The 27,690-nt window shown below is 64.5% G+C and overlaps 1 protein-coding gene across 7 annotated transcripts in view; it reads left to right on the plus strand.

Moving 5' to 3' along the window:
- Positions 1-5,845: 5,845 nt before the first annotated feature.
- CBFA2T3 (CBFA2/RUNX1 partner transcriptional co-repressor 3) overlaps positions 5,846-27,690 on the plus strand; it is a 34,914-nt gene continuing 13,069 nt past the window's right edge. For 2 of the 7 annotated variants that reach the window (XM_074582684.1, XM_074582689.1), the window contains exon 1: positions 18,992-20,204. In XM_074582684.1, the coding sequence (XP_074438785.1) occupies positions 20,129-20,204 (76 nt within the window). In that variant the 5' untranslated portion in view covers positions 18,992-20,128. Of the gene's footprint in view, positions 6,099-6,983; positions 9,173-17,708; positions 18,154-18,991; positions 20,205-27,690 lie in introns of those variants that run through there. The other 5 variants (XM_074582686.1, XM_074582690.1, XM_074582685.1 and 2 more) reach the window with 4 other exon arrangements.

The following is a 27,690-nucleotide window of genomic DNA, read 5'->3' on the forward strand; positions in this document are numbered from 1 at the left end:
TTTACTCCATTTTCATGTCTTTCAGTGCATATTTTATTCCCATCAAGGCAGGACCATTGATAGCTTAAGCTGTGCCCCCCTCGGCTCCCCCCACGCAGCATGACAGGGAAGGACAAGGGGTAATTAGCGGGGAAGTGCCCCCCCACACACACACCATCCCTCCTGCCCCGTGGCGGTCGCACAGAGCGTGGCCCCCCAGGAGGGGATGAGCTGTGATTTGGGGGACCTGGGCGGGGAGGGGGCAACTGCTGCTGCCCCATGTTCTCTGCCCCCTTGGCCCCCAGCCCTGGGGAGGTGGCTCAGCAATCAGTCATCGCCCCCCGGCGTCCCCAGCCCCGTGAGCATCCCTCACTGCTGTCACAGCGCTGCTGCAGAGGGTCCCATCCCCGCTGCCACCGATGTCCCGGAGCGCCCGGGATCAACCCCCCCCACCCAATCCTGCCCCACTGGCACAGCCCCGCCACGCTGCAGGGCAGCACCGGGCACGCCGGCACCCCAAAAAGTGCTTAAATAGGTGCTGGGTTTCCTGGAGCTGTGCCATGGGGGGGTAACCCACTCGAGCCCCGCGGGGCAGAGGGGTCTCAGGCTGGCACCCCACGCGCGACGGCTCGGTGGAAGCTTGAGGACGAACCCATTTTCTTCCTGACTATTCCCCAAAGCCCAGGTTCCTGCCTGGCTCTTCCCTGCCAGCATTTGAAATTCAAAGTGTGCTCTGCCTTGATTAGTGCTACAAATCATCCAGCTGGGGAGCAGCCGCGCGGCCACGTGGCTGGGGCGCGGGACCGGCACGGATGGCATCGCCTCCCCGATCCCCGGCTCTGAATATTCACGGCAAACTGTTTGTGCGGCCCTTCCCCTCCGAGAGTGGGAAAAACGATGCAAAGAAATTTGCAAATGATTTCAGATGGGGTATAGCACTGGCTCTCGGCTCCGCTGGTAATGTATGCGAAATAATCATAATAAATGCTAATTGCAGGAGGAGGGTTGCAGCCTGCCACAGGTTTGGAAGATAGTCTGTACAAATCCACGTCAGGAGCAGGAAAATCTTTGGCTCTTGCCGGGTGCATCCTTGTTCTCCCACCATGGTGGCCAGTGGCTCCTAGCCATCTCTGGGCACTATTGCCGGCCACTGCGGGCACCGTGGCCGGAGCAGGTCCTGCTTCTCCTCGCCCTTCACCACCGGCAAAGCAAACAAGTTGAATTTAACAGCCATTAGTCCTGGAAACATCAAAGGGCCCCTCTGCTGGAAAATGAAAATCCTCATTAACTAATAAAAAGCCCATCGCTCGCTCTGCCTTTAATATAATTAACAGCAGCCAAGACTTCAATTAAGGTTTTATACAAACTTCAAAATGCCACTCTCTCTCTCTCTCCCCCCGTAATTATGGTGATCGCAGCGGCACCAACCTTCAACGGGGCTCCTCGGGCCGCGCACACGCGTGTGCGCTCAGCCCGTGCTGCCCCGGGATCAGCATCGCGGCCGAGGACGCAGCGGGCGCCTACATCCCAAATAGGAAATGTTTGTGCGATTGGTGCTTTGGCAGGAGCCGGGTGTTTTGCCGGGTGGCTCTGACTTCAGCAGGGAAATATGCTGCCGGCGGGGAGCGGCGGTGCCGGGCGATGGGAACGGGACAGTTCTCACCGCTCTCTCCCCTGCGGCGGGTGGGACGGCAGCGGCGCTCGTCTCGCTCCGGGGATGGGAAAGGCCAGGGGCCGGCAAGGCTCGCGCCGCGCTGTCGCGGGGTTATGTCACCTTGTCCCCCAGCCAACATCCTGGGTGCGTGGAGGTGGCCCCGAACCGGGAGATGGTCCCCCCCATGTCACCCTGAGGGAGGGTGGCAGAGTTGGCCGAGCGCCCTGAGCCCCCCTCGGTGCCTGCGGGAAGATGCTGCGGGCAGCAAAGCCCTGTCACCCTGCCCGGCACTGTGCCACTGGCGCTGGCACGGCCAAGACGACGGCGCAAGCCACGGCCAAGCACAGCCCCAGTCCGGTGCCCCCCGGACGCCTCCAGCCCCTGTGCAAGCAGCCTGTTCTCATGCCCCCGAGCAGAAACAAGAGAGCCGTGTTCGTTTTATAAGGGAAAATAGTGACTGTGTGGCTTAGTCCTTAAATACAAATAAACCACAACTTTCGTAGGCCTTTTTTTTTTCTCTTTTTATTGACCCAAAAAAACATTGACTGTGTTTTCGCCTGGTCTTCCTACTGGTTCCCGGCTGTGTGCCACCCTTTGCAGCCCTTAGGCTGCGAGACTGCTCCCCCAGCTCTGTATGAGTGCCACCAGCTTTCAGCTGCGGCGCTCAGCACCCTGGGACTTTTTTAGGGCAGGAGCTGGGAATCTCTCCCTGTTCCTCTGGGAGGCAACGGCCACAGGGCAGCTCCAGAGATGGCCCTGATGGCAGGGGGATGCTGAGTGCCACAGGGACATGCAGGAATGTCGCATGCCCTGGAGATACAGGGGGGATACCTGACCATCCCAGGGATGTGCAGGGATGCTGGGTGCCCCAGGGATGCAGGGGGATGCCCGACCATCCCAGGGATGCAGGGATGCTGGGTGCCCTGGGGATGCGGGGATGCTGGATACCCTGGAGGTGCATGGATGCTGGGTGACCCAGGGATGCAGGGGGATGCCTGACCATCCCAGGGATGCTGGGTGCCCCGGGGATGCCGGGGGATGCCTGAGCACCCCAGGGACATGCAGGGACACTGGGTGCTGTGCTCATGTGCAGGACAGCCCATCTCCCACCCCCGATGGCCGTGATCCCTCACTCCCACCTGACCCTTGCAGGGATGGGGCGCGAGGTCCAGCCGCGCGGGGTGCAGCGGGTCAGCGCTGCCATCCTGACACGGACAAGGGAGCGTCCGGCTGGGCACACCGAGGGAGCAGACACGTCAGGAGACGGATACGCAGATGGCAGCTCTTCTTGGAGAGTCGGGGACCGTAATCCTCCCCATGGGTCCCATTATCATCTCTATCTGGTGAAAAAACTCTCATCCTGGATGTGTCTAATCCTAATCACTCCATATCGCCCAGGACCACTTCAGACAGGCCAGACGGACAGACGAGGCCTCCTCCTGCCCCGCATATCTGCACAGGCAGCCCCCAGCCCGGGGCCGGGGGGAGAGGCCACCCCTTCGCTCCTAATCCCTCTGCGAGGCCTTCATTTAAAAGGGGATTTGCTGTTTATTCCCTCCGCAGGCTGCGTTATCATTGCAGGGGTCAGCATCTGATCCGGGAGAGCCTTGTTAAAAAATAATAACGTCACGTTAATTGGGGGGGGGGGGATTGGGGAGGGGGTGGGTAATGCACTGGCGAGTTTCCAAGCCCAAGAGCATTGCCTGGGCTCGTCGCCTGCGACGAAAAGTCTCAGGTCTCTGTAGCAGTGGCCAGCCGGGGCTGCTCACCGAGATGTTCCCTTCGACCCTCCCAAAAGACCTCGGAGGTGATGAAATCCATCCTGGGTGGGGGGCAGCTGTGACAACCCGCCCCCCAACATTTCTTTGGGAGGGGCTGAGATTTGGGCACGGCACAGCCCCTCTCCCGACGCCAGCCTCCCGGCTTGTGCACTTAATTCATCCTTCTCCCGCTTCCACATCCACATTTACGGCAGGGGTGGGCGCAGGGCAGGAGGGTCATCACTTGGGGTGTGTGTGGGGGGGTGTCTCCTGCTGCCCGCCCAGCCCGGGGTGGGGGTGCCTGGGGCTGCTGAGAGGGGGATTAAATCCAGAAGGGAAAATATCCCGCAGCAGGTGCAGCTTGCGACAGGTCTGAACGGCTGCCAGCCGGCTTGGAAATCCCAAACACATCTGTGCTCATCAGTTGGACACCAGATGGGCCCCGGGTTAGTATTTTGGGCTGGGGTGAGCTTGGGGGGCTGGGGTGTAGGTGAGGGGGGCTGTCTGCCCCAGCCCAAGACGCTCGCACGCCGCCTGCATTCCCCTGTATACTTAGCCTGGTATTTTTAACGTGTTTTGCCCGCTGGAGGCCAGACCCCTCTCGGGCTGTGGGGCAGGTTGGGGCTACACCAGAGACCCTGGCAGTCCCTGCCAGGCACCACAGGCAGAGCCCAAGCTCTGCCCCCCACTTCTCACCCCAAATCCCCCCTGAAACCCAGCTCCTCACCCCTCCAGGGTCCCGCAAGTTTCCATCGGGGGAGAGCTGTGAAGCCCGGCGCGCACAAACGCCCTGCCTAAGTGCTAAATGTTGTTAACCCCCAATATTCTTAGCTGCAGCCGCACATCTAACTCCCAGGCGGATTAGGATAGTCCCAACCCTGAGAGCATCTCGTCTCCGTCCCGGTGCCCTCCTGCCCCAAGACATAGGGATGGCCGCATCCTCCAGCGCCGGTGGCCCCAAGCCCTGCTGCAGCCGAACCACGCTGGGGCCACCCCCTGCACCCCAGCCCCGCGAGCTCCCTGCCCGCTCCCCATCGCAGCAGATGCTGCTCGCCAGCCTCCCGGCTCCCGGCTATTTTTAGGAGCGTGTCGGTGGCTAAATCTGGCGCCGTGTGGGCTCGAGGCTTGCCGGCAGCGTGGCGGCTGCCGCCCCGTGCCACGCTTTCGGGCGCCGCGTCTCCGCGTGTGAGCCGGGAGCGTCGCGGGCACAGGCGGGGCCGTGCTCCCCCAGCGGGGGTGTGCTCAGCGTAGGACCACGCCGCAGGGTGGGAAAACCATCCCGGTGCAGGGATGGCTGTGTCGGGAGAGGAGTTCCCCAGCTCCATAGCACCAACCCCTGCCTCAGAGAGCGTGGGGCGTAGGGTGGGCGACAGCGGGGCAGCACCGACACCCCCAGCCCCTTTTAACAACCTGCTCCTGAGTGGCAGGAGCGAGGGGCAAGTCCCAACCCCAAGCACCAGGATTAAGAGCCCATAAGGATCCCGAATGGCTTCACCTGGTCTAACCTACAAGCAGGGGGACACCACAGCCCACCTCTGCCTACCTGCAGGGCTGGGGCGATGAGGGCACCTCTTCCCTCCCCACCTCTCCCCAAGCCCCACGGCTTGGCCAAGCTGGGAGCCCGCGTCCGCTTCGATACGAGGAGGAATGCGCTGAATGCAGAAACACAGCTGTGGGGAGAGAGGAGCCGGGAGGGACTTGCACTCCCATGAAGAAGAGGATGTGCCTTCCTCCAACCCTGCCCCTGCCCAGCCGGGGCTGAGCCAGGGGGCTGTGAAGGGCCCTTTCTCCCTGCATCTCCCCCCAGTTCCACTGCCCCTGTGCATGCACAGGCCCGTCCCCGTCCCCATCTCCGTCTCCATCCCTTGTCCTCCGCCCCGCAGCCCCGCAGGTGCCGGCACAGCGCCGGGGATGCTCAGGGACGCTGCACCCCAGGCACAGAGCCCAGCACCCCGTCTGGGGACGGCTGCGCGTCCCCGCGGCTGGCGACGGCCCGTTCTGCTCCTCTCTTCCCCCTCCCCTCTCTCTCCCTTTCTGAAAATTGATAATTAACCTTTTGTCCATGGGGCTGTTGTGTTTATTTGGCGCAGGCGGCTGCAGGGCGCTGATATGGAAATCGCAGCCGGCAGGCAGCTCCCCGTCCTCCCCGCAATCTGCAGCCGCGCACAGCCGTTGGGCAGAGATAAGCAGGTGCTTATTCACAGCCCTGCAGCTGCCTGCGAGGGCAGCCCTACCTGATCACTCCAATCTCAGTGAAAAACTACTTGAGGTTAGGCTACCGTGATGGAGAGAGCCGATAGGGACCGCGCCAGACAGCTCCCCCGGCTTCGCCTCCGCCCGCGCCTCCTGCCTCCCTCTGCCCGCGTCCTCCCCGCTCCCTCCGTCTCCTGCTCTGTCTTCCCTCTTATCTCCCTCTCCACATCCCTTTGATTTCTTTTTTTTTTTTTTTTTTTTTTTTTTTCCTTAAAGAATTTGTCTTTGTGTTTCATGTGAACTCTCGGCGGCTCCCCGACTCCCCGTCTCGGCTGCCGCTCTCCTTCCCATCCCCGGCTCCCGCCTTTGCTCCCGCGTCCACATTTCTCTGGGGTGGAAGAGGCAGATTTGGGCATGTATGGGGATGTATAAACCCCCATCCCAGCCGCACGTGTGCAGGCAGCCAGGGCTGTGCTCCCTTGCAGCCCAAAAAGCAGCGCCCGCTTTGGGAGGTGATGGTCTCTTTTTTTTTTTTGTTCCAGCAGCTGCTGGTGGTGTTTTGCTCACGGGTTATTGCTGTGGCTTCCTTTCACCTCGGGTTTCCCCCCCCACCCCCCTCCCCGGGGTGGCCGCATTGCTCTCGAAAGGAAAGGGGAAGGCGGTGGGGTGCCACCGGCAGTGGGGTGCGTGGGCACCGGCAGCACACGGGGCCGAGCGAGCGCCCACCGGGGCATTCCCGGGCGCCGGGGAAGCGTGCCATGCCGAGCACGGGGCTGGTGTGACCCGGCTGAGCGCGAAGGCAGGTGCCGCGGCGGGGTCCCAGCTGCCCCCCAGGGGTTTCTGCCTTCCTGCCGCCTTCTTGCGCTCTGAGCGAGGGGGTGGTGGGAGCCTGTCCCGCTTCTCATTTATCTCAGAGGGGGGAAGTTTCTGCTCGGCAGCAAGCGTGAGGCTCTGACTCAAAGAGAAACCGGCTGGGAGCACCGCAGGCTCCCCCGAGGGTGGCCCAGGGGGGGGTCACCTGTGCCGGGGCAGACCCTGGGACCCCAGGGGTTCCCCCTACGCTGGGGCAGACCCCGGGTTCCCAGGGGTTACCCCCCACGCTGAGGCAGACCCCAGGACCCCAGGGATTCCCCCCACACGGGGACATTCCCTGGCCCCTGGCAGCCCAGTGCCTGTGGTGCACGGCCCCTGCAGCTGCCCAGGCAGGTGCTCGCCTGTTTTTGCCTGCGGAGAAAACCCTCCCACCACAGGTGACATGGGGGACACGGGACCCCATATGGGTGGGATTTTCCTGGCCAGCCCCAAAACTTTCTGGTTTTGACTTGCTGGCCCAGGACGCTCCCCAGGAGCGGCCGCTGCCATTTAATCCCCCGTGCACTTTCCATCTCTCGTTGCAGGCAAGCCTGACCCTCGCCGCAGGGCAGCTCGGCAAAACCCTGAGCTGATGACACCGAGCCCACCTGGGCCTGCGGCTGCCTGTCCAGCCAGAGATAAAAGAGGAAGAGGAGAGAGCCCAAAACATGGATGGAAACCCTCCTGCCCGGTGGAACAGGCAGCTGGGAGCCCACGGCCCCATGCAGCCAAAACCTCTGCCAGCCCTCAATCCCCGTGGCCGGGCTGCTCTGCCCTCGCTGGTGTGGCACAGGCACCTCCAGGGCAGATGGGATGGAGCTGGGACCCACCAGCATCGCCGGGATGCAGGATGTGGGTCCGGGGCAGAGGTTTGCGGGGGGCTGCTGCAGCATCTCCCCTCGAGCGCACAGCCCCGGCTGGGTGCACGCCGTTCTGGCTGGGCTGGGGCTGTGGTTTGTAGCTCTGTGGCCCTTTCCCCTGGCGCATCAGCCCCGTGCCGGGGTTTCCCCTCGTCTCCCTGCAGCACCAGACCGCACTCGCCGTCCCCCGGGTCCCTGGGCTGCATGCACAGGGCAGAGGTGCCCTGCCGGTGACACCCTGCTTCACCCCGCTCTGTCCCGCAGCCTGCGCCCCCGCAGCACAGCATCCCTGCGCCCCCGCAGCACAGCATCCCTGCGCCCCCGCAGCACAGCATCCCTGCACCCCCGCGCTGTGTGACCCTCCTTCCCACTTACTCCCCACCGTCCCTTCCCTGTCCCCCCCCGGCCCCAGGAGCCCCAGGCTGGGGGCATGAAACAGGGAGCCCCGGGTACCATCTGCGGGAGCCCAGGTGGCCGCCGAGACACACCATCTGCTCAGCCACCTTCGGGGACCGTGCAGGCGCTGCTGTATTTTTAGGACACGTTTCCTCCCTCCCACCTGCAGCCCGGAGCCGCCTTTCGGTTTTCTAACAAGTTGTTTCTCTCGCTGGCGGCTGTCGGGGAGCTCGGGCCCCGGTGTGGGGAGAGCTGGCCTGGGGGTGCAGGGATGGACTGCAAAGGGGGGCTCTATCCCCACCGGGGGGGGTTATCCCAAGTGCCAAGCAGGCCAGGGATCCTGGCTGGCTGGTGCACGGGGCTGATGCTGGAGGAAGCCAGCAGCAGCCAGGAGACATCCTCGTCCCCGTGGCTGTCCCCTGGCAAAGGGACCAGCGGGTTGCAGGGCTGCAGCAAGGGGAGGGGGGCGAGCCCGCGGTGCTGCAGCGGGCTGGCCGTGCTGTGCTACGCTGCAGTGGCCGTGCTGTGCCAGGCTGTACCACGCTGTGCCAGGCTGCATCACGCCGTGTGGGATTACACCATGCTGTGCTGCAGCTATCCCCGGCCGCGCTGCACCACACCGCCCTGCGCTCCCCACGCCGTCCTGCACCGCGCTGGGTTGCATCAAGCCGGCCATGCCATGCTGGGATGCATCGTGCTGTGCCACGCTGGCTTGCCAGTGCAGTGCTGCACCTTGACTGCCACGCCATGCCATGCCACGCCACATCGTGCCGGCTATGCCGTGCCATGCTGCACGGTGCTGCCTGTGCTGGGTTGCACCCGTGACAGTCGTGCCATGCTGCACCACGCTGGTTCTGCCGTGCCACGCTGCACCACGCTGCCCATGCCGATGCGCGCCATGCCAGCCGTGCTGTGCCACGCTGCACCGTGCTGGTCCTGCCGTGCCCTGCTCCATGGCACTGCCCGTGCCGAGCTGCACCGCGCCGGCCCCTCACAGTGAGGAAGTGAAGCCGGCGCGAAGGGGAAGTTGTTGGAAAGTCAGACCGGAATGGCTGATAGGGAAGGCAGAGCTGGGCTTGGTCGCAGATGGTTCCTGTTGGGGAAGGACACGGGCGCAGCTGCCCGGACTCCCCCCCACCCGCCGCATTATCACTGCCCGGCAGCTGTTCACCTTCCCCCTCGCCATGGGACACGGCTCCGCTGCCACCCCGGCCCCGGCCATCTCATGAACGGCCCCCACGGCAGGGCAGGCACCGAGCGGGCAGGACACCCCCTGCCCCACTGCGCCCCACCGGTGCTCAGCATCTCCCTCCCCGGCACGGCTCCTGCACCGACACGTGGCAGCAGGCTGGCTGTGCTGGCCCCTGCGAGGTTCGCGGCACCGGGGTGCTGACACCCGTCCCCTGGGATGCCCGGGGGACCCTCGAAGCCAGACGGCCACCCCTCCTGGGCCAAAGTGGCGGGCAGGACCGGCCAAGGTAAGGCCAAGGCAGCGGCGGGAGGAAAGCGGCGGGTGGCTGTGGCCGTGCCGTGTGCCATGCCGTGGCACAGGTGAATCACCCCGATGTCGAACTCAGCCTCAGGCGGGCAGGTGCTCCCCGGGGGTGGCACACGGCCGGTGCCCATCGGGGCGTCCCCATGGGGACCGGCTGGTGGGAGCAGGGAGGCAGGGCATGGCCAACCCGCAGCACCAGCGCCACGGGGCACGGTGGGCTCGCCGGCACAAGGACCCATTTGGAGCCCGCTCTGCAATTAACCTTTCCATAATGAGTAATCAGCCATGATTAGTTTTTATTTACAGAGTTTAAATCCTCTGTTTACTGGGTGTTTTCGTTCATTCTCGGGTCAGCGGCTCACATGTGGCTCGGGAGCGCGTCCTCACGCTTGCCCTCTGGCAGAGGCCGGATCCTGCATGCCGCCGGTTTGTGCCACCAGGATCAGGATCCGACCCCACGGGCTCTCCACGTCCTGCTGTTCGCTTGCAGCGTGGCAGCGGCGAGGATCCCTGGGGCTGGGGCATCCTGCGGTCCTGTGCCGGAGCATCCCCCTGGCACTGGCACAACGGTGCACAGAGCGAGGGACACCCCACAGCCCATCCTCGGCTGTGGGGCTGGGGCAGCTCTTGGAGGGCGGGGGCCAGGGGACTCCTGCTGGGCCCATGCCCAGCGCGGGCAGGAAAGCGGTTGCCGGCTGAGTCACCGGCATTTGTCTGCCCTGACCAAACAATACTGGCCTTTTGCCTTGCTTCCCCCTCACACCCCCCCGTCTCCCTGCCCGCAGCTCCCTGCCCCACCGCCTGGTCCTGGCACCCACCCCATGGGTTGGGGACACGGCGAGGACGGGCTCAAGGGCAGGCTTTGGGGTGCACTCCGGGCGCTGCACCCGTCGTGGCGTGTCGGTTCGCTGCAGGTGGGAGCTGCGCTGGGGTCCCTGTCCCCAGACCTGCCACCCGCCGCAGCGTTTGGCGCACCCTGGGTGAGTATCACCCACCGATAAGGTGCCGGTGGCCGGGCGGGCGCCGCGGGGCTGCGGTGGCTCGGCGGGCACCGTCGACCGGATGGCTGCAGCGAGGGGAGGCGTGCAGATTGCTGCGGGCTGGCCGAGCTGCCGGTTAGGCTCTTGGCAGGAGAAATGTTTGTTTTGTTGGCCGAATATCTCTGCAAACTTCCTGATTTCCTTGCGGCCGGCGAGGCAGCGATAGGGCTGGCGAGGCCGTTGCCTGCCCCGCGCTCCGGCTTCGGCGCGGAGAGCTGTTATCTCCGATGCGCAGCGGGCAGGGAAGAGGTGGAGAAAGGGAAATGAAATACAACAGAGGTGGCACATTTTTTGCTCTTGATAACAAGCCCTGCTTTTAGCCTGGGAACTTGGAAACGATGCAGGTGGCCAGAGACAGCCGCAACATCCCCCGCTGCCACGGCGCATCTGGACCTCGTAACGAATCCCAGACCTCCCCGCCGCAAGGCTGCGGCTCCCCACGGCCCGGCACGGCACGGCACAGATCGGCACCAACCTCGACGCGGCCAGAGCCTGGTGCCGGGGCATTTTGGCCTCATTGGGGTGGGGGTGGGCTTTGAAAGCAGCCCCCCGGGCTTTGCTCCCAGGCCCATCCACACGCTGGAGCGAAGGCGGGCTGCGCTGCACCGCCTCCCGCTAGCTCCCATTGATTTTTTGCAGGGATGCGAGGTGTTGGAAGTGCAATGCAAGCTAATTAAATTCCCATCATTAAAGAGGCCTGCGCAGGCAGTCGTAGCCTGTGGGATGGGGGGTGGGGCTGGCAAACAGACGGGTCACCCTGGTTTGGAGGGGAGAGGGGGAGTGTGAACACACCGTTCACCCCCCCCAGGGCTGCCCGCCGGGTAGGGGGTGGCCGTGGTGCCATGGCGGGGCTGAGAGATGCTCTCATCTCCCCAACCTTGGCATTGCATGGAGATCTTGCGTGGTCCAGGTGACGTTAGGGGCACTGAGGCGAGGACATGGCTGTCACGGAGGCTCAGCACCGCCGTTCCCCTTGCCCAGCCCTTCAAAGGGAAGCAGTGCCGTGGAGACAGGAGCTCCCCCGGCAAGGGACTGGAAGAAACGGAGGGACCCTTTGCGCCGGCACTCCCAGCTTGCTGTCCTCCCTGGGGCAGCTCAGGGGATTTTGCTCAGCATCTCCCAGCGAATTCCTGCTGGCCAAGGACGATGCTGGCAGGACTTGCCGACGGTGCCGCCACCGGGCGCTGCTCCCATGGTGGGGTCAGCAGTGTCTCCGTGCTCCCCAAAGCACCCTCTCCCGGAGGCGGGGCAGCACGTGGCAGTCTCTGCCTTGAAATGAAAATGCTTTCCAGACTCTCCGTGGCAAAGAAAAGCTGGAAACTTTGCGCCCAGCAGCCCAGGAACTGTAAAGGACCCAGAGGAATAGTGTCGCATCCCGAAGTCTCCCGGTGTTTAAGCCGAGCCGGTGATTTTTCGGAGCCTGCGGCGCAGGGCGAGCGGAGATGATAAGCAGTGGGGGCCGGTTTCCCTTTGAATGCCACGAAGCAGGAACGAATCTGTCGGCCAGGAAAACAGGATTTTTTTTTTCTTTTTTTTTTTTTTTTTTCTTTTAATGTTATGGAAGTTGTGCGAAAGCCACAAAGCCTCCAGATCTGCTTCCCGGCGGCGATGGCCGGGGGGCGGTAAGGTGCTCCTTCCAGCCTTCGGCTGAGGAAGCGAGGGGCTGGGGCGGCTGCGGGGTGGTGGCCCTGAGGCCGGGGACCCCCATGAGTGGGCGAGGAGGGAAGCCAGGCGCAAACGAACCCCCTTTCTGCTGAAAGGCTGGCGAGCGGCACTTCCTGCCGAGCAGATGTCACCGCGGCGGATGCAGCTGCGGCGGGCGATAGCTGGCCGGCGGGCGAGCCGTCTTCCCCGGCCGCTGGCTCCCCACCAGCCCCTTATCTCCCCCCACCACATTCCCCCATGAATGAACGCGCAGGGAAATGCAGCGCCAGCCGGGGCTCCTGCTGCAAGAAAAATGCCATGGGAAGAGCTCTGGGGGCTGCAGGCTGGCTCCCGGTGCTCGCTCCGGGATGGATTTAGGCGCTGAGATTCAGGCCACCACATCTGCGCGTGCAGCCAGGGCAATGGGACCGTCTGTGGTCACACTGACCCTTCCCGGCCCAAGCACGGCGTCCCCATGGGGATGCTCTGAGAAAACGGGTCCCTCTGCAAAATGGGGACCCCGCCAGCGGCGTGGGGCTTTGCATTGCTGCGGCTGGTTGCGAGCACCGGGTCCTACTCTGTCCCCCAGCTCTGCTCGGCGCTGTGCCAGGCAGGGACCGCTGGTGCAGCCACATCTATTGAGGACCGCAGAGAAGCACCCCGGGATGCTCTGCTCCCCAGGGGATGCTCTGCTCCCCAGCAGGGAGACCGAGAAACCCAGACGGACAGACAGACTCGCTAGGGGTGACACCGGAAACCTGTGGCACGCCAGGGGCTGAGCGCCGGCACGGCTCGGTGCCTTCGCCTCCAGATGAGCCTCCTGCGAGAGCCGGGCTGTGGCAGGACCCCCGGCACGGCACGGCAGAGGGGCTGCGGGTGCCCCCACGGGTGCTGCCCGCAGCGGGGCAGGTCTGCCACAGCTCCCGGCTGCGCAGCGTGGTGGTGGCGAGGGGATGAGTCACCAGCGCGGCGAGGGGGAAGGTGCGATAAACCAACACCGTGGGCTTTTTTAAAAAGCCTGAGGCTTGCGAAGGGGGGACGCAGCCTGAATAGCAATCAGCTCTTACAGGCACGCCGGGAAGCGATGGGGATGAGCAAAAGCCCGGGCTGCGGCAGCTCGGGAGAGCTGGGGAGAAGGGGGACAACACGGTGCCGGTGGGATGCAGGGTGAGGGGCTGAGCGAGAGCCACGGGAAGAGAAGTGGTGGGTCAGGACAGATGGTTGAGCACCCACGGGGTGTGAAAAGGGACCCCAACACTGTGGTGGCTGCGAAGACATGCATGGGCCACGGGGCTGGGGCTGGCCTGGTGGCCACGTGAGCCAGGGGCACCCACCAAGTTGCCCCCAGCCTGTGTGCACAGCCCCGATAGCGGCGGGGGTCATGTGCATGGGCAGATACGGGGCCCGGATGGCACATGGTGGTGACCATTTCCTGCGAGGGTTGGTGCCAGTTGCCCTCATCTGCCCTCAGTGAGCACCTTATCTGCTGGCACACACCGTGCCAGGCCCTGGTGGCACCCCTCACCCCCAGGCTGTGCCTTGGGGACCTGCTTTGTCTGGCACAGGTCCTCGGCAGCTCCCTGAGCTGCCCACTGCAACCTCTCCCAGAGCACACCCAGCAGGGATGGAGGACATTCCTCCTCCCCGTGGGTCCCGTGAGCAGGAACGACGGGTGACAGTACCGACACCCTCCCATGGGACCAAGACACCCATGGGGGTGACACTGTCGGGAACGGGGAGGACGGGCAGCAGTGGGCGCAGGGCGGGATGCGCGGTGGCGGGAGATGCCGGCTCCTCAAAACAAAGGGAGCGCAAATTGCCATAACATGTGCAGTTAATCCTCGTGCCGGGCTGTTGCACGCTGCGCCATCAATCACGCGCCGGCGTGACCGACACCGAGTCATTACAGGAGTTTCCACCCTCTCTGCCGGGTGGGAACCCGGCGGGGCCCCATCCTGCCCCAGCTTCAGATTTGCCGGGGGAAGGATTACCAGGCCCTGGGCTGGGACAGATCCAGGCTATCGGGCTCTGGCAGACGCTTATCTCCCACCCCGGCCGTTGCTTTCCCACCACAGCAGAGCGGGGCTGCTGGCCCTGACGAAGTGGGGCTGGTCCCATCGTCTGCCCCATGGCGCGGCATCCATCCCGTGCACCCAGGGAGCTGAGGTGGTGACCCCTCACATGGGGGATGTTTCCCCACCAGCACTGATCCCTCTCCATCCAGGAACGCCAGACCCCTCTCCATCCCCATCCCTGGGACCCACGCGTGCTGCAGATGAGTGGCCACGGGGCATATGGCAGCACCCGGCCAGCAGCCACCAACCATGGGCTGGGCAGGGAGAGGGCTGGGGGGTACGAAGGGGTTAAGCCGGGGAAGTTTGCTCACTCTCGGCAATGATTTAAACCAGACAGAAAGGTTCTGTCATCCATCACGCTAACAGCCAGATCATTGTGTTTTAAAGTGTCTGTAATTGCAGCAATACAGAGACTGGGAGAAAGATAAAGGCTGGGAAGATGCAAATGCAGAGGGGAAGCACCAGCCCCCTGCACCCAGCAGGGAGAAACCCGGGGAGCCCTGGGGCCAGCCCTGTCCCGGCTGGCGGCTGACTGGGGACAGCCGTGGGGACAGCCGTGGGGACAGCCATGGGGACAGCCGGAGGGTGGTCCAGGCGTCCTCCTGCCTGCCCCAGCTGGGCTATGGCACGGCGTGGGTGCGGGGACATCCCCGCTGTGGGTGGGAGCACCCACAAAACAGTGCAAGCGAAAAAAACCAGGGACAGGAGCGGGCAGGGAAGGGTCCAGAGCAGGTGCTGGACTCAATCTGCTTTACTCAAAATATTACCTTTCCATCACCTTTATCTTACAGCAGCCAGCTCCCTCGTTATCCCCAGCTTAGCTCTAAGCGGCACTTCGGTCCCCGTCTCCTCTCTGTTGGGATCCAGGGATGCCTGGGGACAGGGATGCCTGGGGACAGCGTGCGAAGCTGGTGAGATCCTACCCCGCGCATGCAAGGAGGCAGCCGTGGGCACAGGCACGGCCACAGCCACGGGCACAGCCACAGCCACGGGTGCCCGGGCTTTGTCCCCGCGGCCAAGGCCACGTGCAAGCATGCCGGCAGGGAATTATTAACATTCAGACGAGACCCGCCGAATAAAGCGAGCTAACACAAATGTTTATTTTCACAGTAGTGAATTATGACTTCAATAGACCAAAATTACGGGCTGCGCGAGCGGAATAGAAACGAAGCAGACCCCGCCACCCAAACGCCGCCGGGGGGGACGCAGCGTGGCTCCCTCCTGCCCACGCTGTCCCAGACATGCTGCAGTGCCGCTGCCTGCCCGTCCCGCCGGTGCACGGGCAGACCTTGCCTGCGCGGTGGCCCTGGCAGGATGGCTGTGCCCGGCTCCATCCGCCTTCCCTGCAAAGGCTCTGCGGGCTCCTGGCCACCTGGCTCAGCCTTGGCTCGACCACCTTGGCTGGTGCCAGGTATTTGATGGCATCCTTCAGCTGCACTCCAAATTAACCAGGAGCCGGAGAGGTTGTGGCTTTTCCTGGCACCGTCCCAGCGAGGTGCCCATGGGCAGGTCTGTGGGGATGGGTTTGCAATGTATTCAATGGCTCGCACTGCATGGGGATGGGTGTGTGGGACAGCCCACCCAGTCAAGAGCGTGGTCACCCCCGTGGTGAGGTCCCTGCTCTCCTGGTAGGTGGCCAGACACAGCAGCTGAGCCCAAAGGAGCCCTGGGCTGGCACCCCAGAAAACCTGGGCTCTGCCTTAGGAGTGCTCTCGGGCTGCCTCGGTGATGGCCGATGCTTCGACGTGTGCGCCGGTGGGGGACTGCACCGTGCACCGCGTGTCCAAATGCACACGTAGCACTGGCATTTGCGTGTGCCAGCCGGTGACACCTATGCAAAGCCGGGTGGGCGGACAGCTGTGCGCAGGGGTGGATTTTCCTCCCCTGCTCGTGGGCCCTCCCCAGTGGGGCTGTACTGGAACAAGGCAGGCAACACCGGAGCTGGAGGTTGGGATTGCGGAGAGCGGGCTGGAGGGGTCTGGGTAGGGATGCTGCAGCACCGTCCCGCTGCGACCCCATCAGTGGGGTGACACTGAGGGGAGCTTGGCTGTGAGTGGTCACACAGTGGCCGTGTGCTGGTCATTTACTGGCCATGCAATGCTCACACAGTGGCCACGCAGCAGTTTTGTAGCGGCCGTGCAGGTAGGTGCCCATGCAGTGGAGGTGCATCCGTCATGCCAGGGCCATGCACTGGCTGTAGAGCGGCCGTGCAGCGGCGATGCCACCCAACACCCCTGCAGCGGTTGTGCAACAGCCGTGCAGCGGTGACTCGCCGCCTGGCAAGGCTGCCGCGGTCTCCAGCGCCGGAGCCCTGGGAAGCGGGTGAGGATGAGTAATACAACAACCATACGGGCGGCAAAGGCTCCGCACAGCAACTCGCAGAGGGAAGGCAGCTGCCAAGCAGAGTAATTACGCAAAGAGGCAGGGCTTCGGCTGGCAGGGAAATTAGCAGGGATTGCGTTACCGGGCGCGCAAGCAAGCAACAACATCGTAGTAGGACTTGGGGAGGGGGGGGGAGCAGGGGGGAGGGAAATTTTTAACGCTTCCCCCCAGGAAGGGCTCGTGGGCAGGCACCGCCACGAATGCATGCACCGCCACCATGCACCGCCGCCATGCACCGCTTTGGAGGAAGGGCCCCCCTGGCGTTCCCGTGGTGCTGGGGCACAGCACGGCCACCCAAGGGAGCCTCGCCGAGGCCAAGCGGGGTGGGGGGCACCCCGAGGCCAGGCCGGGATGGGCATGTAGACCGTGGGGTGCCAATGGGGGCTGTGCCCATGTCGCTTGTGGCTGCACATGTGGCCGCTCCTACGGCAACCCTGGCCCTTGGGTCTCCGGAGAGGGAAGCAGAACAACCACAACTCCAGCCCCCCGCGGCCCCCCAGCCCCTTGCAGTCCCAGCCCCTGCCCCTTGGCTGTTCCCACGACCCAGACAAACCCTGCCGCCATCCCCTTGCGGTCCCCTGACCCCACGCAAACAACTCCTGGCCCCTTGCAGCCCCCCAAAACATATGCTGACCCCCACCCATGCAGCCCCCCCCCAGCTTTGCAAACCCTCAGTCTTTGGCACCCCCAACCCCTTGCGAACCCTGAACCTTTTGCGAACACCAGCCCCCTGCAGCCCCCAAACTGTCCCCCCAACAATCCCCATGCAGTCTCCAGTCCCTGTGCACCCCCGCCAAAACCCCCTGCAGCCCCTAGTGCCACGCAGCCCCCCGTGTCCCTGTACATCCCCCTGGTGCCATGCAGCCCCCCGTGTCCCCGTACACCCCCCCGGTGCCGTGCAGCCCCTAGTGCCACGCAGCCCCCCGTGTCCCCGTACACCCCCCCGGTGCCGTGCAGCCCCTAGTGCCACGCAGCCCCCCGTGTCCCTGTACATCCCCCTCGTGCCATGCAGCCCCCCGTGTCCCCGTACACCCCCCGGTGCCGTGCAGCCCCTAGTGCCATGCAGCCCCCCGTGTCCCCGTACACCCCCCCGGTGCCGTGCAGCCCCATGACTCCGTACAGCTCCCCAGCGCCAAGCAGACCCCTGTGTTCCCGTACACCCCCCTGGTGCCGTGCAGCCCCCGTGTCCCCGTACACCCCCTCCGGTGCCGTGCATCCCCGTGTCCCCGTACATCCCGGTCTCCCCTTCCCCTGGCCGCGCACCCCGGGGGCCCGGCTCCGGTGGCGGCGGCGGCGGGGCGCCCCCTGCCGGGCGCGGTGGAGGCGCCGTCTAAGGCAGCGGCGCGGGCGGGCGGCGCTCACTCCGGGGCGGGCGGGCGGGCGGCGCGGCGGCAGCGGGCGCTGCGGGCGGCCCGGCCCGGCACGGAGCGCGGCCGCGGGCGCCCCATGGCCGCGACGCGGCGCCGGAGGATGCGCCGCCGGGCAGCGCGCAGGGGGTGAACCGACCCCGCGGATTTACCGGCTTCTCCGCCCCCGCCTTCCCCCGCTTCTCCGGTGCCCCCCCTCCTGGGGGGGCGGGGGGCGGTGTGGGAAGCGCTCCGACCCCCGGGCTGGCGGCCCTCGGCGGCCCCGGGCGCGGCGAGCGGCGGCGGGCAGGTGCTGGGGGCAGCCGCCGCCGCGGGGCCGCGCTCCGCCCGCGCCGGCCTTAAGCGGGCCGGGGCCGCCGCCGCCGCCGCCGCCGCCGGGGGCCGCTGCCGGCTCTGCCCGCTCCTGCCGGCCCCTGCCTTGGGACTTACCTCACGCCTCCGCCACACCTCAGGACGGTAAGTGCCGTCCGCGCCCGGGAACGGGGACGGGGCGGCTCCCGGTGCCCGGGGAGGCCCCCGGGGAAGAGGGGCTGGGGGTGTTACCGGTGCCCAGGGGATGCTCCCGGTGCGCAGGGGAGCTGAAGGCTCCCGGTGCCCGGGGGATGCTCCCGGTGCGCAGGGGAGTCGGAAGCTGCCGATGCCCGGGGGATGCTCCCGGTGCGCAGGAGTCGAGGAGGCTCCCGGTGCCCGGGGGATGCTCCCGGTGCGCAGGAGTCGAGGAGGCTCCCGGTACCCGGGGGGTGCTCCCGGTGCGCAGGAGAAGGGGAGGCTCCCGGTGCCCGGGGGATGCTCCCGGTGCTCGGGAAGCTGCCGGTGCGCCGGGGACGGGGATGTTCCCGGTGCCCGAGCCAGCGCGGTCCCCGCCGCCGCGGTCTCTCCGACCCCGTGCTCGGCGGCCCCCGGGACGCGCGGCGGCGGCGGCGGAGCGGGACAGGGCGAGCGGGGGCGCAGCCGGGGCGAGCGGGCACCGGAGCCGCCGTCCGTGCGGGGCAGGAGCGATCTGCCGCGACCGTGGGCCCCGCTGCCACGCACGGCGCTCACGCAGGGGCGGCGGGATGCGGACCCCTCTCCCTGCCGCGGCGGGGCCGGGGCTTTGCCTGCGCTCCCCTCCCCGCACCCGGCAGCTGCTTTCCGAGAGCCGGGGCAGCGCGGGGCCGCCCAGCATCCCCGGGAACCCACGCGAGATTGTCGTGTCCCCCCCACCCCAACAAACCCTCCCGCGTCGTGGCTCCCGACTTCTGCCCTGCGGGAGAAGTCGTTTTCATCCCATCCCTGCATCCCTCCTCCTCGGAGCGCCAACCCGCCGGCTCCACATCCCGCTCCGGCCGCCGCCGATATAGAGATGGAGCCGCGTTTCATGGCGAGGAGGAGCTGATCCACTCGGGAGAGTTTGTGGGAGGAAACCCAGGGGCTGGTTTGGGAAGTTCCAGCAAACCCAGGGCTGCTTTGGGAAGTTCCAGCTACACCAGCATAATTCTGTGTTTACATGCAAGGACACAGGTCCGTGCTGGGGACACGCGCTGTGTCCTCGTGTGTGCTGGGGGACAGTGGTGTTGGATGCGGACTTGGGAAGGAAGGCTGGCTCGGGGAGCCTCCAGCTCTCTGCCTCAGCGCTGCCCCGCTTCTGAACCTCGCAGCCATTAATCATGATCCAGCTCCTTCGGCGGTGGCCTGGCTTTGATAAGGGGATGCTGTCGGCGTAGCGGTGGAGCGGGCTCGGCTCCGCGCTCCTCCGTGATGTGGGCCAGGGCCCGGCCAGCTCTCCCCGTCACTCCCCCTCGCCGCTGGATGGTGCCTTCGGATACTGCAGAGCGTTTCTCTGGTTAAACGCACCTTTTGTTGGATTTTTTTTTTTCCCCCCCTATTAGCCAAGAAAAACTTTGCAACTTTCCTTCGTTTTCGGAGAGGAGCTGCTGCCGCCGCCGCTGCTGGGTTTCATTTTGTTTTTTTAATTTGAGGTCACGTGCACGTTGACAGTGTCTTTGAATCTAAGCGATGGTCTTGTCTCTAGCTTAGAAAGAGCTTTTGAGCTCTTCCCTCTGTTGTTTTCTCTCTGTTCAGGAACAAAGAGATTTTTCTGCCTTTAATTAAAAGGAATATTAATTCTCCGCTCCTTTGTCAAGTGACTTGAAGACACTCTGCAAACGCCCGTCTGCTCGGCAGCGCGGTGGGGTGAGCTCTGCTATGGTACGGGGCACGGAGACATGGGGGAGCCATCCCAAAACCCCACGGCAAATGCAGAGCAGCAGCCGGGGAGGATGCTGACAGCCCCGGCGCCCGCGGTCCTCGGGTGAGGAGCCCCGTGGGGCCGAGCTGCCACCCGGGGCGGGCGCTTGGGTCCCCGGAGGAGGATAAAGCAGGTCCCCGCGCAGAGCCTTTCCATGCAGGGAGAAGTTTTGAGCTTTTGCTGTGGTTGGGGAGGAAAGCAGAGATGAACTTGGCTGTGCAAAGGGATTTTTCCCTGCTGGCTGCCTCCCGGCAGGCCCGGTCAGTGTCTGCGCTGGCAGGTAAGGTTTTACCCGGGGACGGACAGATGTCGGGCGTGTTTTGTTTGAAAAAAAGTGTGGCTGCAGATGTTGGCTTGTAGGGAGGAAAAGCCAAGAAGCCTGGGGGGGGGAGAGGCTGTTCTCCCGTGGCGCTGGGTGCCAGCACGGGGAGGGGTGCCAGGTTCAGGCAGGGGAACAGCGCGGCCTCTTGTGGGTGCAGGATTTGCCCCGTACGCCGCGGGCTTACAGGGTGCAGGGTGGAAAAACACTCCGGTGCTTGGTGGTGCTTCGGTTTGGGAGGGTCGAGCAGCCCCCCAGGTTCTGCCCGTCGCTGCGGCACGCTCGGCACTGCTGGGCTCGGGGGCAGCCCTGTGGGCACGGCCGGGGTGGGCTGCCCAAGGCCAGCGTGCCGAGGAGGGGGCTCTGGCAGGTCCCACAGGGGACCCGGGGCTGGGGGCTGGCGAGTCTCTGCCAACGTCCCCTGTGTCCCTTCCCCTGATTCCTCCTTCTGAGCCACGGTCGTTTTCAGGCGTGGGAAACGCCGTGCAGGATCCGGGCTGCGTGATGTCCAGCTTTGCTGTGGAAGTGGGATCTCGGCTCCGCTCGCTGCCAGCAGTCGGCTTAAATCCCCGGTGCGGTCTAGAGGCAGTTTAGCTCCCTGCCCACGGCCACCCGGGGAAGGGGCGCGGGGTGCCGCGGGATGCTCAGGGAGGAGAGGCACCCCGTAAATGTCCGTTACTACGTCTGTTAATGGAGGTTAATTGCCGGCGAGCCAACCAAGGAGTGCAGGGCTGCCGGTGAGGTGCGCTTGAGTGCTGGCAGGGGGGCAGGGAGCTGACCCCACCACCACCAGCACCAATGCTGCTTCTGCCCCCCATCCAGACCAGCACAGTCACAGTGTGCGCAAGGTTTTGGGCAGATCAGGGCCTGATCCTGCAAACGGGGCTGCCTGGGACCTGGGAGGGAGCGGGGACACCCGTGGGTTGCCCTGCTGAGCTCGGGCTTAAACGCTGCTGCTGGGGTTGAGGGGTTGCGGGTCGGATGCTACAGCCCTGGCCTGTGCTTTCCAAGCCGGACCGCGGGCGGGAGCTGGATTTAGCTGCCCCGCCAGGATGGGGACAGCGGGGGGTCCCCAAGCTGGGACCAATCCTTGCGAGCTTCATGATGGCCAGCGCAGGGCGAGAGCAGGCCTGTGGCACGGAGGAGAACCCCCCTGTCTGGGTGCCATTGGCGTTAGTGCCATTGTCCGGTTCGGGGTTTATTTTTAGATTTCCTGAAGCTTGTTTTCGGCTGTCCCTCCCAGCGTGCTCAGGCTCCCCAGGGGCAACCCCACCTTGACAAGCAGCTTTCCTTCGGAAGATGCTGACCAATGTTTCCAGAAAGCATCCAAGGGATTTCCTGTTTATTTTGAAAATTTCTCATTAATATTTTTTCCTGTGTTGTTTGATTCAATCTCACATGGGCAAAATCGCCTTGAAATGGAGCCTGCGGTTCAAAAATAGACAAAGAGTCAGTAATGCAGCGGCGGTGGGGATGCACGGCTGGATTCGGCACCCCCTCGGAGCCCTTACCGTCCTGGCGTCTGCAGGGCATGATCCAGCCCGGGGTCCCTGGGGAGCCGTCGGCGCCTCGGTGTTCCCACGCTGCAGGGACCTTGCATGGAGCTCCCTGCTGGCGCTGGCGTGTGGAAGGGGATGTTTTCCCTTCCCCAGCCACTCTCTGCCTCCAAAATGCCCCAAGCGCCCTGGCTGCTTGTGCCGCTTGTCCCCGCTCCAGCCGTCAAGGCCACTGCTGGGCACGAGCATCCCTCTGCATGTGGCTGGGCGGCTGCAAAAATTGCAAATTGGGGTGTTTTAGCCTGAACCCCTCCCTGCCCTCAAAGAGCATCCGGCTCTGCAGCTGGGGCATCGGGCTGGTTTTGGGGTGCCCCTTCGGCAACGTGTTGGTGGCTCGGTTCGCCCTGCCGTGGTGATGCACCCGCAGCCCTTGCACCGGGGAGGTGGTTTGCAGCCAAGACGTGGGGTTTTCCCGGGTGGGGGGCAGCTCTGGACGGTGCCGCTGGTGGGGTCAGCCCCAGCCCCATGCCACCACGTGCCTCCAGGTGTGCTGGGCTGGCCACGGCGCTCTGTTTACTCGCCGTGTTTAGCCAGTATATTTAATTTCCAGGAGCATAAGGCAGCTGGGGAGCAGGGAGGGCGTGTGTGTGCCCTTCTCCCCCCCCCGCCCTGGAGCTGCTGGCAGGATGGGTCAGATGCAGGCAGCATCTGCTGCAGATGCTGCGCCCCGACTGGAGGGCTCGGAGGGGGTTTTTTGGCCATCCTGCAGCTCCCCCGGATCCAGTGGTTCATGGGAACCCCCCAGCCTCACTCTCCGCAGGGGGGGACCCCACCGCCTGGCCCCTCTCTGCGCTGGCCAGCCACGTTGCCACCAGCCGCTGTTGACTCACAGGCTCCGACGTCAAGTCCCGGGGCTGAGCCTGAGCTGCTTTTACAGGCGAGGCTGAAATGCACAAAATGTTCGACTTGTAAAATATGTAGCGTGAGAAAATAGCCTTTTCTGCTCTCCTCCTCGCTGCCGCTGCTCCCCTGCCCCATCTGCTCGCTTGGAAAGCTTCCCACAGCCGTAGTGGGGGGGGGCGAGGGGCTGCGAGCCCGAGGCGGTTGACAGCGCCCGGGGTCCCTCGACAATGCCTGCTGGCCCGACTTGAGGATGGCATCCACCCCGTGCCGCTGTGCCCACGCCGAGGAGTAGCCCCTCGGTGGCAGGAGGGCTCCCCAGGGCAGCACGGGCCTCGAGGGTGTGTTTGGTCCCCGAGGATGCTGCCCGCCCGAAGCCTCCTCCATCCTCCCGCCCTTCCCGCCTGCTTCGGCATCCCGAGGTTTCTCTCCCCCGGGACACATTTTGAGAGCAAACGCGGGGCCAGCACTGGGAAAGCCAGCCGGGTTGTGCGGTGGCCGCCACCGGCACAGGGGATGACGCAGGCGGCGTTGGCGCGTCCCGCGGGGCCCCGGGGTTTCCGAAACAGGGCGGCGCGGTGCCTCTCGGGAGGGTGCTGGGAAATACCCCCACGAGGCACCCCGGCAGCACCCGGCCGGGCCGGGAGGGAGCCGCCACGCCGGAGCTGGCCACGAGCCACGGTTTTCACCAGCCACCTTAATCCATCATTATCTGGGCACATTTCGGATCCTTGCCAAGAGCAAGGTGGGAAGGGGGGGTTGTAAGCATGCTTTCCCTATTCCCCTGCCATCCTTTTTGCTGCCTGTGTGTAATTAACAGAGTAATTAAAAACAGGATGAGTTAATTGGTATTCATTTATGTGGCAGATGTTTTTAATTGAGATACGAAACAATTTACCTGTTTACATAAACAATAGCAAATGAAGGCTTGTAAAACAGAGAGGGCGCCTTTTTTTTTTTTTTTTTTGGCTTTTTTTTGTGTTGTTGGTTTGAGGAAAATCAAACCCGTGTCCCTCCTCCCTGGCCACGGCGGCTCGGGGGGGAGCGGGAGCCGGCTGGCATTGCCTGCGCGGGGCCGAGGAGGTGGATTTGGGTCCCTGGGTGACTGGTCGTGGCTGGAGAAATGGGGTTTGTTGGGCTCGGGGCACGTGGGGGAGCTTGGCCCCGGGTGCAGATGTCCCACGTGGAGCCATGCTGTCACCGCGTGGGGGAGGTGGAAGGGGACCAGGCGTTGGGGTCCCTGCTGGCAGCTGCCAAGCGAGGAGCATTTCCCCTGGCGCATCCCCTGGCGGCGCTGGGCGTTCACGGGATGCTGGGACCACTGGTGTGGGCAGCGCGACCCGGGGCTGCTCGCGTGAAGGGTCTGCGGGGAAAGCAAAGCACATGGGGATGTACCTGAGCGTGGTGAAACCCGCTTTGCTCCCGGCATCGGGTGGGTGGGGAGCGTCACAGCCCGGGCCAGTGGCGTGTGACCCATCGCAGGACACCCAGGGGCAAGTTGAGGATGGCAGGGGCAGAGGCTGGCTTGCCAACCGGTGTAAAGGGCTGCCGCGGCGGTGCAAGGACGGCAGGTCCCACTCAGCTGGGCAGCCAAACTAAACCACAGGGACAATGCCCGAATCTGTGGGCTGGTTGGCGTGGCATGGTCACCCACGCTGGGCCAGGCTGCCGCCATGCCCCCGGCTGGAGGAGCAGGGCAGGGCAAGACTCGTGCCAGCCAGGGCATGAGCATCCTTGGGAGGATCCCTGCCTGCGTGCCTGGCAGGGCTGGGACACACTGCCAGCGCTCCCTTGGCACCACCGGGCACATCTGTGTCCCGTTGTCCTCGTGGCGGCCATTACCTGCGGCGAGAGCTCCCCACACCAGCGACCCCGCCATTGCCTCCCCAGGCATGGAGCCGGCTGAAGCCCGGTTCATTTACACCTTGTGCAGAGGGTTTAATTAATTGGCTTTCTCTTTCAAAGGCTTCATTTGTGCTCATTTTGGATTGCTCCCTGCTAGCCTGGCCCCCCAAAATGTGCACACAGGGCAAGTTGGCAGTGGGATAACTGCTGGGAGCGAGCAGCATCCCTGCCGCATCCCTCCAACATCCCACAGCCGCTGTCCTGCTCTCTCTCCCTCTGCGTGCAACTGGGGATGAGCCACCTCCAAGCTGCCTGCTGTCACCTACCCCCATCGTCTCCGCGTCCCTGGGGAGGGGATCAGGTTGGGCACAGGGGAGGAGGGAGATGATGGTGGCCTGCAGCTCCCACCAGCTCTGCCGGGCTCGTGCACGTGGCTGTCGGTGCTGCCTGGCCGCCGGCACTGTGAACTTCCCTAACATGCTCCAGCTGGGACGGCTCGGTCCCTCGCCATCTTACTGGGGAGTTGTTCTTGGCCCCCACGGCAGCGGCAGCTGAGGAGCAGGAATGCTCGCCTTTGTTTCGGAGGCAGCCTGGCTTCGGGAGACGTCGCCTCCAGCATCTGGATTTCATTTGTGGCCATTTGGAGAGCATGAAGGATGCTGGTCTTTTAATTCCCTTTTAACCCCTTCCTCTCTCGGGAAGCTTCGCCCAGCCTGGGAGGGGAGGGCTGTGGGAAAGCCGGAACTTTCCAATGACCGCAGGCAGGGCAGCTCCCTCCCCGCTCCATCCCTGTCCCTGGAGACGACAGCGGTCCCTGGGTGCTCCGCAGTCATCGGGCTCACCGCGGGGCTGGCCCATCCCTGTCTCCATCCCCGGCTGCTCCCTGGTCCTGCCCAAGGCTGCAGAGAGCAGGGGCCGCTCACTGCCCTGGGGAGGACGGGTACCCCAGGCTGGGGCAGAGCCTGCGGCGGGGGGGACGGGCTCCCCGGGACCGTGGGAAGCAACGGACCCTGGGCTGGGCCGGCTGCCGGGGCCCCGTCTGTCAGGTACCAGGCTGCAGGGTGCCATGCATTGGTGCCTGCCGGTGTGCGCAGCCGCACGGTGCCATGCATGGGTGCTTCCCGGCACCCAGCACTGCCCCACGGGGAGCACCCAGACGAGCAGACCCCCTGCCCTAGCTCCGGTGGGAGGCAGGGAGACCGGCTAACAGGTTTTATCACATCTTCCACCGGGGAAGACCCACGCACAAGCCAGGGTGAGCAATTCAGGGGTCGCCGGTGCCCAGCGGGGTCACAAACCCCAACCCCTGCGGTGCTGCCGGGGCGGCGCGGGGCTGGGTGCCGTGGGCAAGCTGGGGCCAAGCGGGGCTTCGTCACCCAGTAGCGGCCGTGCTGGTGTGTCACCCCAGCGGGGACTGTGCCCGGGCCAGCGCGTTGTAGGTTAAACCCTCCGGTGTGACAAATGGGGGGCTTGGGGTCGTGCAGGGGTGTGGGGGGGGTCCGGCATCCGCTGGCCCCGGGAGGCAGGGCGGGGGACGCCTGCTCCCGCCAGCCAAGGAGAAAATACTAATCCTTTTATTTTTATATTATTACTTATTCATCTGGGCTGCACAGGCCTAATGGAAACCAGATGGAGGAAAACAGACACAGCCCCGAGCGGCTGGGACAAATTAACCCAAAGAAAGAAAAAAGAAAAAGAAAGGGGGAAAAAAAAAAAAATTCCAGTGGAGTTTGAGTCGTGTTGGGGAGTTATTTTTTGGAGGAGCTGCCGGGAGGCTGCACTGTGCCCCCCAAAGCCCCCTTCGCCCGCCACGGAGCTCATCCCATCCTGGGTTGGTGCCACGGCCGCGGCTGGATCCTGCGGGCATCCCGGGCTCTGTTTGTTTTGGACATTTCTGGGCTCGGGCACTGAGAAATCCCATCGGGTTCAGGGCCGTCCCTTGTCCTCGTGCCCGCGCGGTGGTTTTTGGGTTGCAAACACCTTGGGGAAAATTTATGGCTTAGAGAAAAAAAAAAGGAAAAGACAAGAAAAAACACGGCCAGGCCCCATTTCCCTGGGTGTTTGCTCAGCTTCGTGGAAACTTTCCTCCTGATGGGAAGTTGTGGAAAAGCCGCGTCGGTGCCAGAAGGAGCGTATCCATGTTTTCTCCTCAGCGTGGGCATGCGCGCGGAGTCAGGACAGCGAGGGGGACAGGGATGGGCATGCAGAAAGGGATGGTGTGTGCCAGGGATGCAGGAGGGGACGGGGAGGCAAGACGGAACGGTGCTGGGAATGCAGGCAGGGATGGTGCCGGGGATGCAGACAGGAACAGGGATGCAGGCAGGGATGGTGCCGGGGATGCAGACAGGAATGGGGATGCAGACAGGAATGGGGTTGCAGACAGGAACGGGGATGCAGGCAGGGATGGTGCCGGGGATGCAGACAGGAACTGGGATGCAGGCAGGGATGGTGCCAGGGATGCAGGCAGGAACGGGGATGCAGGCAGGAACGTGGATGCAGGCAGGGATGGTGCTGGGGATGCAGGCAGGAACGGGGATGCAGGCAGGAATGGGGATGCAGACCAGGGTGAACATCTCGCAGCCTCCTCCCTCCCTGCAAGCGATGGCAGAGCCGAACCCGCCGGTGCAGCCCCTCTGTGCTGGGACCGTGCAGGCAGCCGGTGCAGGTGCACTTACCCGGGTGAGCTGCCACCCTGTCCCCACGCTGCTGCGGCTCGTCCCCATGCCCAGCGGCTGTTGCATGGAGAGCCGGGGCCTCGGGCAGAGCACGTGGGCGGTTGCAGCGTTGCAGACATGAAGAGCACGCTGCCATGCCTCGCTACGCTGCGCCCCGCAGCCCACGCCCCGGGCTCGGAGAGGGCGAGAAGGGCAAGGGGGTGGCCCATGTAGAGCCCCACGTCATGGGAAGGTGCTGGCCCTGCCTGCTGCGGGCAGGAGCCGGCAGGCAGAGGGGACACACGTCGTGCTTTGCTGAGCTGGGCAGCGGGCGATGCCCGGGGGATGCTGAGCCTGAGCCTGGGACACGCTCTGTGCACGCTGGCAGATCGTCCTCTGCTGCCGGGGCTGGATCCTGCTCCGCTGATCGATGGGGAAAGTCTGGAAGGCTGGAGAAGCCTTACCCAGAGGTGGGCATGTCCATGAAAAGGAAAATGAAAGGTGTTCTTCAGGATGTCCCATTTATTTTGGCAGGCCCTGTAAACAAACTGT

This window comes from Larus michahellis, chromosome 4, assembly GCF_964199755.1.
Source record: "Larus michahellis chromosome 4, bLarMic1.1, whole genome shotgun sequence".
Taxonomy (NCBI): Eukaryota; Metazoa; Chordata; class Aves; order Charadriiformes; family Laridae; genus Larus; species Larus michahellis.